Raw genomic sequence first — 9,458 nt, forward strand, 5'->3', positions numbered from 1 at the left:
TAAGAAATTAGAACATTTAGAAATTGTTTTAATGCTGTAAGTTATGCTCTTTATTTTCCACAAAAAAAAAACTGATGTATACGAATGGTTACTTTCACCACACTGTTACGTGTAACTATTTTATGTACTGTCGTACAGCCCTCTTTGTTTTATCACGATTGCCACAATGTAATGCACAGGCTAATGTTGAATCGTTGATATAGCACAAGCCTTAAATATCGTGCAATGCATATTTACAAATACATATACAATGCGTACGTGTAATTTGAGTTTGCCAAGGTTCTTTGTACATGTATGATTTATTGATCTTGAATGGAACGTGATGTCACTGGTCATCGTCGATGGCGACGGGCGAACAAGACGAATTTATGTTGTATTATTGTTAATTTGTCATTTATTCAACCCCATGTTAGTATGATTTTCCTGTTTCTTTATTTGATATGATTTTGTGTTAAAGTACTCCCTGGAAATCAGTTTAAACTAACTAAAGGGACTACCCTTTAGATGAATAGATAAATAACATAAAGGTCACCACATGAAATACGGTATAACGTGAAATAGGGTATAAGATTGTATGTACAAAATCTATGTACAACATCATGTGTTAGTTTCATTATATACATACACATACACATATATAGCTGTTCTCCCTAATACTGGAAGCCCAAAACCTCCACGTCCAGACAGCGGAAGTGGCTGCCCTTGCAGAGCGGAGGGTTCTTGAAAGTTTTGGAGGATCCGGAGTACCCTCCCTCCATGTCTCCGTCCAGGAATATGGCATCTCTTCCACTGGGGGTGATAATAAGATAAGGTTTTGTGGTATGAGTATAATTGCAAACTCTGGTAAGAGATGGTAAATAAGACATTTTCAAAACAGAAATATCACGTATGTACCTATAGCGAAAGAGAGACAACGGCATTTGGTCTAGAATTAAGGAGTTTTATAAAAACTCCTCGGGCCTAGCTTGATAGCCGTCTGTCCACCCTTCTGATTGCTCCCGTGCCGAATATTCAGCAGACACACACACACACACACAAACGCACACACACACACGTGTGCACACATACACGCAAACACACACAGAGACACACAAACATACACGTACGCACACACGCACACGCACACACACACACACACACACACACACACACACACACACACACACACACACACCTACACACCACACACAAATTGCTGCAAACGGAGAAGACAGTACTACAAAAACACGTACCTTCCCCCAATGATGAGTCTATCGTTGGTTGCTGAGATGACGATGTCTCTGTCAGGTTTGATGTCGTCACTGCCCCGTCGTCCCGCCCATGTGTACTTCCCCGGAACCGGGCTGAAGGAGAACAGGAAGGTCTCCTCCATACCGAAGCACGACCGCCGTTTGCTCTGGCTGGTGGCGGCTGAAAGGGTGCCGGGTATGTAGACACCAAATCTCTGTGATAAAAAAACAAATGATAAAGACTAGAGTACTCGTATGAAACCGGAAGGTCTGCTGCATCTCCATGGAATGCCGCTAGATGTCCCATAACCATCCTTCTTGTTCTAATCATTTTGCTTACGCCTTCTGGCATGCAAAGCATTAATCATCATTCCGCCAGAAACAATTTTTTTCGTAAAGGTTCAATACCAAATGTGAACAAATAATACATTGTGTAAAATATAATTTCTAAGCAGATGTAGGGCGCAGTCTCAGTAGTTTTGCGACATGTAGTAGTGTATCTTCATGCTTTTATTACTCTCTGACTGCTAGGGAAATGGCAAGAGACGAAGATGCGGTCCATTAGAACGAGGTGTATGAAAAGCCCCCCAAACACGGGCAAAACACTAAGCCGAACACAACGTCTGCTTAGAAATTACGTAACGTCATCGTACCTCCTCCCTGTGTGTGCGGATGACGAGGACCAACTCGGCATGACCCTTGACCTTCTCGTACATGGTCTGCAGGAGGTGGCCGTCCTCCACCGTGCTGAACAGTGTCATCGGCTTGCAGACGCGGAACCGCTTCGGTAGCCAGCTGCGCAAGATCTGCATCTGAGGAGCAGCAGGGATAAGTGTAAAGGTAAGACGTTGCTCAAAAGTACCTTTGGCCTTGTATCTCAACTGGTAGCAGTCTCAAAGTTGAACTATGTATCTCAATTTTTCTCAACTGAAAGCAGCCTCAAAGTTGAACTATGTATCTCAATTTTTCTCAACTGAAAGCAGTCTCAAAGTTGAACTATGTATCTCAATTTTTCTCAACTGGAAGCAGCCTCAAAGTTGAACTATGTATGTCAACTTTTCTCAACTGATAGCAGCCTCAAAGTTGAAGTATGTATCTCAACTTTTCTCAACTGGTAGCAGCCTCAAAGTTGGACTATGTATTTCAACTTTTCTCAACTGGGAACAGCCTCACAGTTGACTTCCTGGTTTCAATTAGCTTGTAACTGGGTGGCTCCGGTTCAAATCCTGGCGAGGGCATCGTGGTTGGGGCTGTACAAGTATTTGGAAATGGATGTAAAAACCTACCCAAACAGCAAGGAAAACTGCTGCCCTATGCGACACTAGGCACTAAAAGGGTCCGAGCAAACGAAGGAACGAACAAACGAATTCTTACGGCTTATGACAACAACTAGACATTACGTTAATTCGAGCACTAGTGGGATCCAATGCTTTACCTGCGGCCTGCCCAGCAAGTTAGACCCTCGGACTGGGTAGACGGAGACCACCGGGATCGAGGTGAACTTCTGCATGGCCTTCAGACTGCAGGGTGTGGAGGTGTCGGGCTCACTCCGTCTCCTCTGGGCTCCGACCTCCTGGAACCGGCCCAGCAGCCAGACTAGCTTCTTCAGGGTAGAACCAGCACTCTGCATGGGATAAATGTTAGAAATTGATAGAGATAACTCAATTGCACGACAATTGTACATGGTACAATGTGTGGAAACAAATATTACACATTCGTAGTTATTTACAGGCAATGGTCTAAACATATATACTATGCACGTCGGGGACCAGTCCTACCGTGGTGCCATAACTATGCCTGATGTCTCCCTCAGGTCCGACCACGAACGAGGGGAGAGTCTCTCCTTCTCTGGGCCGCTTGATCATCAGGTCCTCCATGTAGTGCATGGCGGCGTCCACAGAAGCTCTCCTGCCTGTCATCATACAGGAAAGGTTCTTCACATTTAGTCAAATCAAGTCAAGTAAAACTTTAACTTTATATTACACAACAACGAGTACAATGTATGGCAAATTACCAAACAGTTCCATAAGTCTAAATAAATATTCAACAGTCAACGTGAGAGTCGACGAACTGAAGAATCAAGTAAACGCGAGCATTTGACAAATTCAACATTAAATTACCTGTATTGTTCACGGAGTGCAGCTCGTCTTCAGGAATTTCCAGGATTTTCTACGGAATAAAGTGAAAACATAGCATCAACATATGATTCTGTAATACAAATGTATCAGCAGGGGAAATGTTACTGGGACCCAAACGCAGCTTACGTGTTTTATGTTCAGCGCCCGGTTTTTGCACCTCATGTTCTGGACATGCTATGGTCATGATTTGGGATCAATAGCCATTGGGAAGAAGTGTTGAATATGTTTGGGTTTCCTAGCAGTATTGTTGAAACTGCAGGGGTATTTTTTAGTTGGCGACATCAAAATTGTGAATACTGCGTGAGTATGAATGTTGTACCTTCTCCTTATCTCCGTTTAGGCTCCAGGTGACGTGGACCGCCTTCCCATCCCGTGGCTTCATGCGCAGGTCGTGGATCTTTATGTCCCCTGTTACAATCAAACAAATAAGTAAACAATACGCTGCAACAAACAAACAAACAAGTAGACAAACGGACAACATGTTAGACCTACGTCACATTTCCAAACCGGTGTCAGACCGGGTAGCTTTCGGGAACGAAAAGTATGATATTTAAGACACCAAACTACACAAGACATTAAGAGAATAGTCGTGAGCATAATTTGTGTATATCTTTACGCATACATTTCTATTTTTCGTTTCCACAAACAGTCCGGTCGGGCCCTGGTTTGGAAATGTGACGTAGGCCTTACTAAAGACTGAAGAAATATCAGCGACACTTGTCATTCAGTGTATATACAGTCAAACCTGAACTAGTGACCACTTCTACATAATGATTACCTTGCCATTGTAAACACTTTTTGATGGTCCTTAGATTGTATTTCACATTGACTCTAGCATCATATAGAACGCTGACTACTATGGCCACTTCCCGCAAATCTTGATGATCTTCAGAGATTGATTTGATTTTAACTGAAACATGATGACGGACAATATGTTGACAATATAAGCATTACACAAAGCGAAGCATAAGACGGCATTGGAATATTACAAGAAGCAATGCATTGAAATAATCCGTCTCTTTACCAATATAACGTTATGACCTATATCTATAACGTTATATCTACATTTGTATACATATAAACATATATTCAGGTTTCAACCTACCAAGAGTTGTCTTGTCCATTATGAAATCTTCTGACAAATTCTTTTAGGAACTGTAGAGAAGAAAATACATTGATTTCGGATGTAGAACTTTACATACGACATTCGCTTTACTGATTCATGATTTTTCATCAGATAAAAATCAAGCAACATGGCAACTACTACTTATTGTGAACGCTCTTGATCGCAAATGCATACATCAATGTGAACATACTACACCGTCTGAAAACAAATCAACTTTATACAATATACAACCTAGCAAATGTGTGTAACGAAATGATCGTCACGAATCCCTAAAGGCCCCCTCTCACTTGACGTGCGGCACGCTTGCGGCATTGCTGCGTTCGTTCACTGCGGCACTGCTGTGTAAATTTCGCCGATTTTGTCTTGCACTCACACTGGCGTGCGGCACTGTTGCGTTTCTAAACTAAATGAACATGTTATTGGCAATTGCAGCGTTGTCAATTTATGAAAAATCACTGTAAAATGATGAGAATGCCCAAAAATGAGATTTATAATGAAAAGATTTCCCTTATGATAATGAATTATATGATACATATGCTATAAATAACCTTGAACGACTTTTACTGTAAAGGAAATGACCCAAATGAACGGACACGAACCATATACCAGATTTGAATCGATGTGTACGTTTTGCACCATGTAACGTTGTGTGTAATTATGTATGTTAATATGTTTATTCACCAATTTTGCAAATTTTTAAAATGAAAATGCTTGATATTTCATACTTATTTTGTATGACGCGGAGTATTTTCATTGTCGGCGGATGGCTTGCCAGCCTATTGATGTCTAAGTCTATCATATTTGTAAAAAGTGAGAAAAATATGGCCCATCGGTTTGAATGACTGCAATTTTGTATTTTATCGGCGGCAGGCTACCAGCAATGATTAGCTTAACAAGCTTGTAACGTTATAACGCAAACGCAAACTCGTTATCATCCAACATAAATAAATTATTTTTGAACGTTGTACGATAATCTTTTTCTCTACATCCGTAGGTTAATCGATAAACCAGTTACTTATTTTTTGTTTTCAAGTATAAAATACTGACCTACTTCCAATTAGATAAATCAAAAGATGTATTTTTAAGTTAACTCTGAATACGGATACAAGGTAAGTTTTGTGGAATTCGCAGTGTTTTTACTGGATCGAAAACCACTGTAAAATTATTATAAATGCATCTAAAATAGTTTTTCGGTGATAAAAGGATGTTTACTTTTGATTCTTGGTGTAAAATAGGCAAAATATATCCTTGATACTGTTTGGGGCATGGTGGCGGCACTGTTGCGGCACCGATGCGGCACTGTTGCGGCACTGTTGCGGCACTGTTGCGGCGTCTTGCCACTTGCGTTATTTTTAAACTTTTTAAAAAACGTCGCGCTTGCTTGCGGCACTTCTAGGTTTGCTTGCGGCACCTCTAGGTTTGCTTGCGGCACCTCTAGGTTCCGTGGCGGTACATCTGCGTTTTCGAACGCAGCAATGCCGCAAGCGTGCCGCACGTCAAGTGAGAGGGGGCCTTAAGATCACAGATAGAATATGGAATTTAAATACATGCAATAGGGAGAAGAGATGCTGTTACAGTTACAATGTAACCCGTAACCTTGGAGTGGCCTTCAGGTCGCACCTTGAAATGACCTTCAGGTCTTGTTACATTGTGACCATTATATACTTCTGTGTTAGACAAGATTTGTGATACTTTTATATGTATATATGATTTGACTTGTTGTGATCTGTACTTAGCCCGGTTGGGCAAAACTGTACAATAAAGGTCGTCATTAATTCATTAAAGAAAATCGACGTCGTAAGGATTGAAGATTTGTAGGGATGTTCAAAAGTGTTGTACCCAAACGGCCGCGGCTGTGTAAAAGTTGAGCTTCTTTCTTCTTTCCTGACAAGATCACTGGTGTTGAAAACCAAATGACTCACTATCATTAGTAAATCGCAAATGCCCTGTGGTATTCTTCATCAGGTCATTCACCTTCTGTTTAGGGGGTCGTTCTTCTGGTTCATTTTTTTTGAATTGGGTCACTCAGAAACAACGTGCGACATAAAAACATGTCACTTCGCTTCAACATGTCGTATCGCGAAAAAGAGACTACTTTTGTGATTACATTTTATCTCTGGTTATAGAACTAGACGCAGTGCTCTTCGGATATTAGACTGTGGTTGTAATATTGTTATCTAAACCTAATGAAAATGAACAAGTCCACCTACTGGCCATTTCGTGTGAAAAAAGGCATCGTGGTGGTAGTAAAACTTAACCAATTTTGCACTGCTACTTTTCTGCTGTCCTCACATCCACTTTCATATCCTGAAGAGAACCGATTTTCTTTTCAAGAGTGGCTGTATATATTTTTATCTTTTCTGAGCACCATTCTACCAATTAGTGTTGAAAAAAAGCATTGCCATAAACAATAACAAAGGCAGTGTTTGTCTTTGTCTGCGTTTTCTATGTTATCATATGCCTTTCTAATGGTCTGTATTGTTCTTTCATTGCTTTCTACACGGTATAAAAATCATGCATAATACTTAAACTTACTGAGCCGGACTCTACATGACCCTACATCTGTTAGAAGATAAGAAATTAGCCATGCTACTTCTGAACCACGGGATGGCGATTGAAATTCCATTTTGAACCCTGATTTTCAAGATAACAAATCCATCTGAGAGGACATCTTATTGTCGGTTCTGTATTCAATGGGATCCTCATGCTCAAACATCGACCAAAAAAACTAGTCAATGTACACAAATCCTTACCTTTTTCTTTACAAGCTGCAGTTCTGTGTAGACAATGTGAACCCAGTCTGGTCGCAGGTCAGGTGAACAGGAGTAATGGTTAGCCAGAGTCAGTTTTAGCCCGAGGTACTAATTATGGGTGACCGCACTGGAATTTCTTCCCTTTTATCATAAGTCACAACCCCCTAATTAAGATTTTGTCACCACTGGTCACCACGACCCTTTGGCGTTAGAAGCGGGTCATACTTAATTGCGTTGTTTTATCTTGCAGAACAAAGGGTTTGTTGCGATTTAGGATGCTTCAACACACGTGCAGCAAAAGCACATGTCTACTGAAGCCTAGGTCCCAATTCCCAACCCAGGACCCGGTCAGGTAGCTTTCGGAAGGGAAAAATATGATAAGAAAGGCAACAAAACACACAGAATTTAGAAATGATAGTCATGGACATAATTTGTGTATATTCATTTGTAAACAGTTTCATTTTTCGCTTCCGTATGCATCCCGGCCGGCTCCCGTTTCGGAAATGGGACCTAAGCATAAGCTTGCTTGTTATCATGTAATTGACTTGGAAGTGAGAGACAGTTACGTAGTAGTGATACACGGTACCATTCAAAGTACGTGTAATTGTTGTATCTATATCAGTGTGCATGGATCTATCATATCGGAAAGGATGGGTTTCAATGATATTTGATCTGTGAGTAGATCGACTTGTGACTTTCTTTGTTATTGCAGTGAAACCTTCGAGACACGTGAAGTAAAAGCACATGTCTACTAGCTTGTCTGTTATCATCAAGCAACTAATAGCAAAGCTATTCACTAAACACTAAAGGAAGCAGCCCTGCACCGTGATGATTTAAGAATGAATGAAGAAGACAAACCACCCAAGAAAAAAAAAATAGGTTCTGGCGCACTTTTGAATGTTTCTTCGTATTGGTATTGTATTTTATTACTGTGATGTATGTGAATAAAAACAATATCAATACAATTATTTTAAGTAAGTTTCGCAATACATGTGATATTACAAAGCAGTCAAATTCGGAAGTAGCCGTTCTCAATCACGTAAAGTCAGGTGAGCTGCCCGACCACGATTACGATGTTTTTGCAGACATAACTCATCACCATTATAACTACATTCGTTTGATAAAATGAATAGCTGATAATCAAAATAATAATATTGAATTCAGGATATGTACATTTATCTGCAACAAGGTTAACATTTATCTCAGTATACACAGTAATGAAGCTTGCCATGTTGATGATGTAGCTTGTCTTCCTGTGGTCGACGCCTGCCTGTTCCTCATCACATTTAACTTTCTAAGGCGGCGACCGAAACATTGCACCACTCTCTTCAACAGGCTCAGGCCTCTGGATTTTATTCTTCCTGTGTTCTGTGGAGAGAGGAAAGAGTTTGTAGATCATGACATGAGTTGTATGAAAGAAAATGTTTGAGAGATAGCTCCAGAGGGGGTACCAACGGGTACTTATCTCCATGTAAGAAACATTCTGGATTAATCAATTTCGAACTGTAACTAATTAATTTCCAACGCAAAAACTGGATTTACCCAAATTTGACACTGTCCAATTCCGGTGTTTGTAAAGGGATGAGCAATTTACTGTTTGATCGATGAAGTCGAAACTTTGTGTCTGTCCAATTTTTATGCTGGAAATTACAGTCGAACTTGCTGCAGACTGCCCTGAACAACACAACTTAGATTAAATTGAGAGACAGTTTTAAAGCTCAGAGATGCAAAGTACCACATAAACCCACGGAGATACGCATCATTTACATGCACAATGATCGTAAATGAAGAGCTCTATATCGTACTTTGTTGGAAACCGTTGGCGTATCCCAAACATCCAGTCTGCGGACGGTTTGCCCGGCCGGCCCAACGAGAAAAGCCGCCGGCCTGTGTCCCTCCTCCACCGACAGGATGTCCTCCGTGCACCGCAACACCCCGTCAAGCGATCCTGGAATCATATCTGGGAAAGGAGACAAAAACAATCACATCTGTGCATTCCGGTATGCCTCCATACAGCATATAGATATAGTGCGTTTGCTAGATGATACTGTACAGCACTACATTTTAGTATAACGTTATATGTATATGATTTCATCGTACATGTATATCATTATAAATTTGGCAAATATCGTCTGGTACAATTGTTGACCGTAACGTATACGATTAGCAGATTTTACTTGTTGATAGATTTTCCACTTGTCTGAAAATGATA

At 40.7% G+C, this 9,458-nt stretch overlaps 2 protein-coding genes across 7 annotated transcripts in view; both read right to left on the reverse strand.

Moving 5' to 3' along the window:
- Positions 1-246: 246 nt before the first annotated feature.
- On the reverse strand, positions 247-7,303 carry LOC118427730. Its single transcript, XM_035837646.1, has 9 exons — positions 7,248-7,303; positions 4,473-4,524; positions 3,687-3,775; positions 3,347-3,398; positions 3,008-3,138; positions 2,665-2,853; positions 1,883-2,041; positions 1,233-1,444; positions 247-789 (listed from the first exon to the last, which is right to left on the reverse strand). The coding sequence occupies exons 2-9, from the start codon at positions 4,489-4,491 to the stop codon at positions 651-653; spliced, it is 990 nt and encodes a 329-aa protein (XP_035693539.1). The 5' UTR covers positions 4,492-4,524; positions 7,248-7,303; the 3' UTR covers positions 247-650.
- Positions 7,304-8,147: 844 nt separating this feature from the next.
- The window catches only part of LOC118427731, a 3,843-nt gene continuing 2,532 nt past the window's right edge, over positions 8,148-9,458 (reverse strand). For all 6 annotated transcript variants that reach the window (XM_035837652.1, XM_035837647.1, XM_035837649.1 and 3 more), the window contains exons 5-6: positions 9,052-9,206; positions 8,148-8,614 (exon numbers count right to left, since the gene is read on the reverse strand). In XM_035837652.1, coding sequence (XP_035693545.1) covers positions 8,444-8,614; positions 9,052-9,206 — 326 coding nt within the window. In that variant the 3' untranslated portion in view covers positions 8,148-8,443. The remainder of the gene's footprint in view (positions 8,615-9,051; positions 9,207-9,458) is intronic.

The sequence above is a fragment of the Branchiostoma floridae genome, chromosome 12, assembly GCF_000003815.2.
Source record: "Branchiostoma floridae strain S238N-H82 chromosome 12, Bfl_VNyyK, whole genome shotgun sequence".
NCBI lineage: Eukaryota > Metazoa > Chordata > Leptocardii > Amphioxiformes > Branchiostomatidae > Branchiostoma > Branchiostoma floridae.

What these genes read in the sequence shown, in the direction of transcription:
- LOC118427730 (XM_035837646.1), bottom strand. An exon ending in GGCATAGTTATGGCACCACG is followed by an intron (nt 2,854 to 3,007) that starts GTAGGACTGGTC and finishes TATCCCATGCAG; the next exon opens with AGTGCTGGTTCTACCCTGAA. An exon ending in TCCGCACACACAGGGAGGAG is followed by an intron (nt 1,445 to 1,882) that starts GTACGATGACGT and finishes TTTTTATCACAG; the next exon opens with AGATTTGGTGTCTACATACC.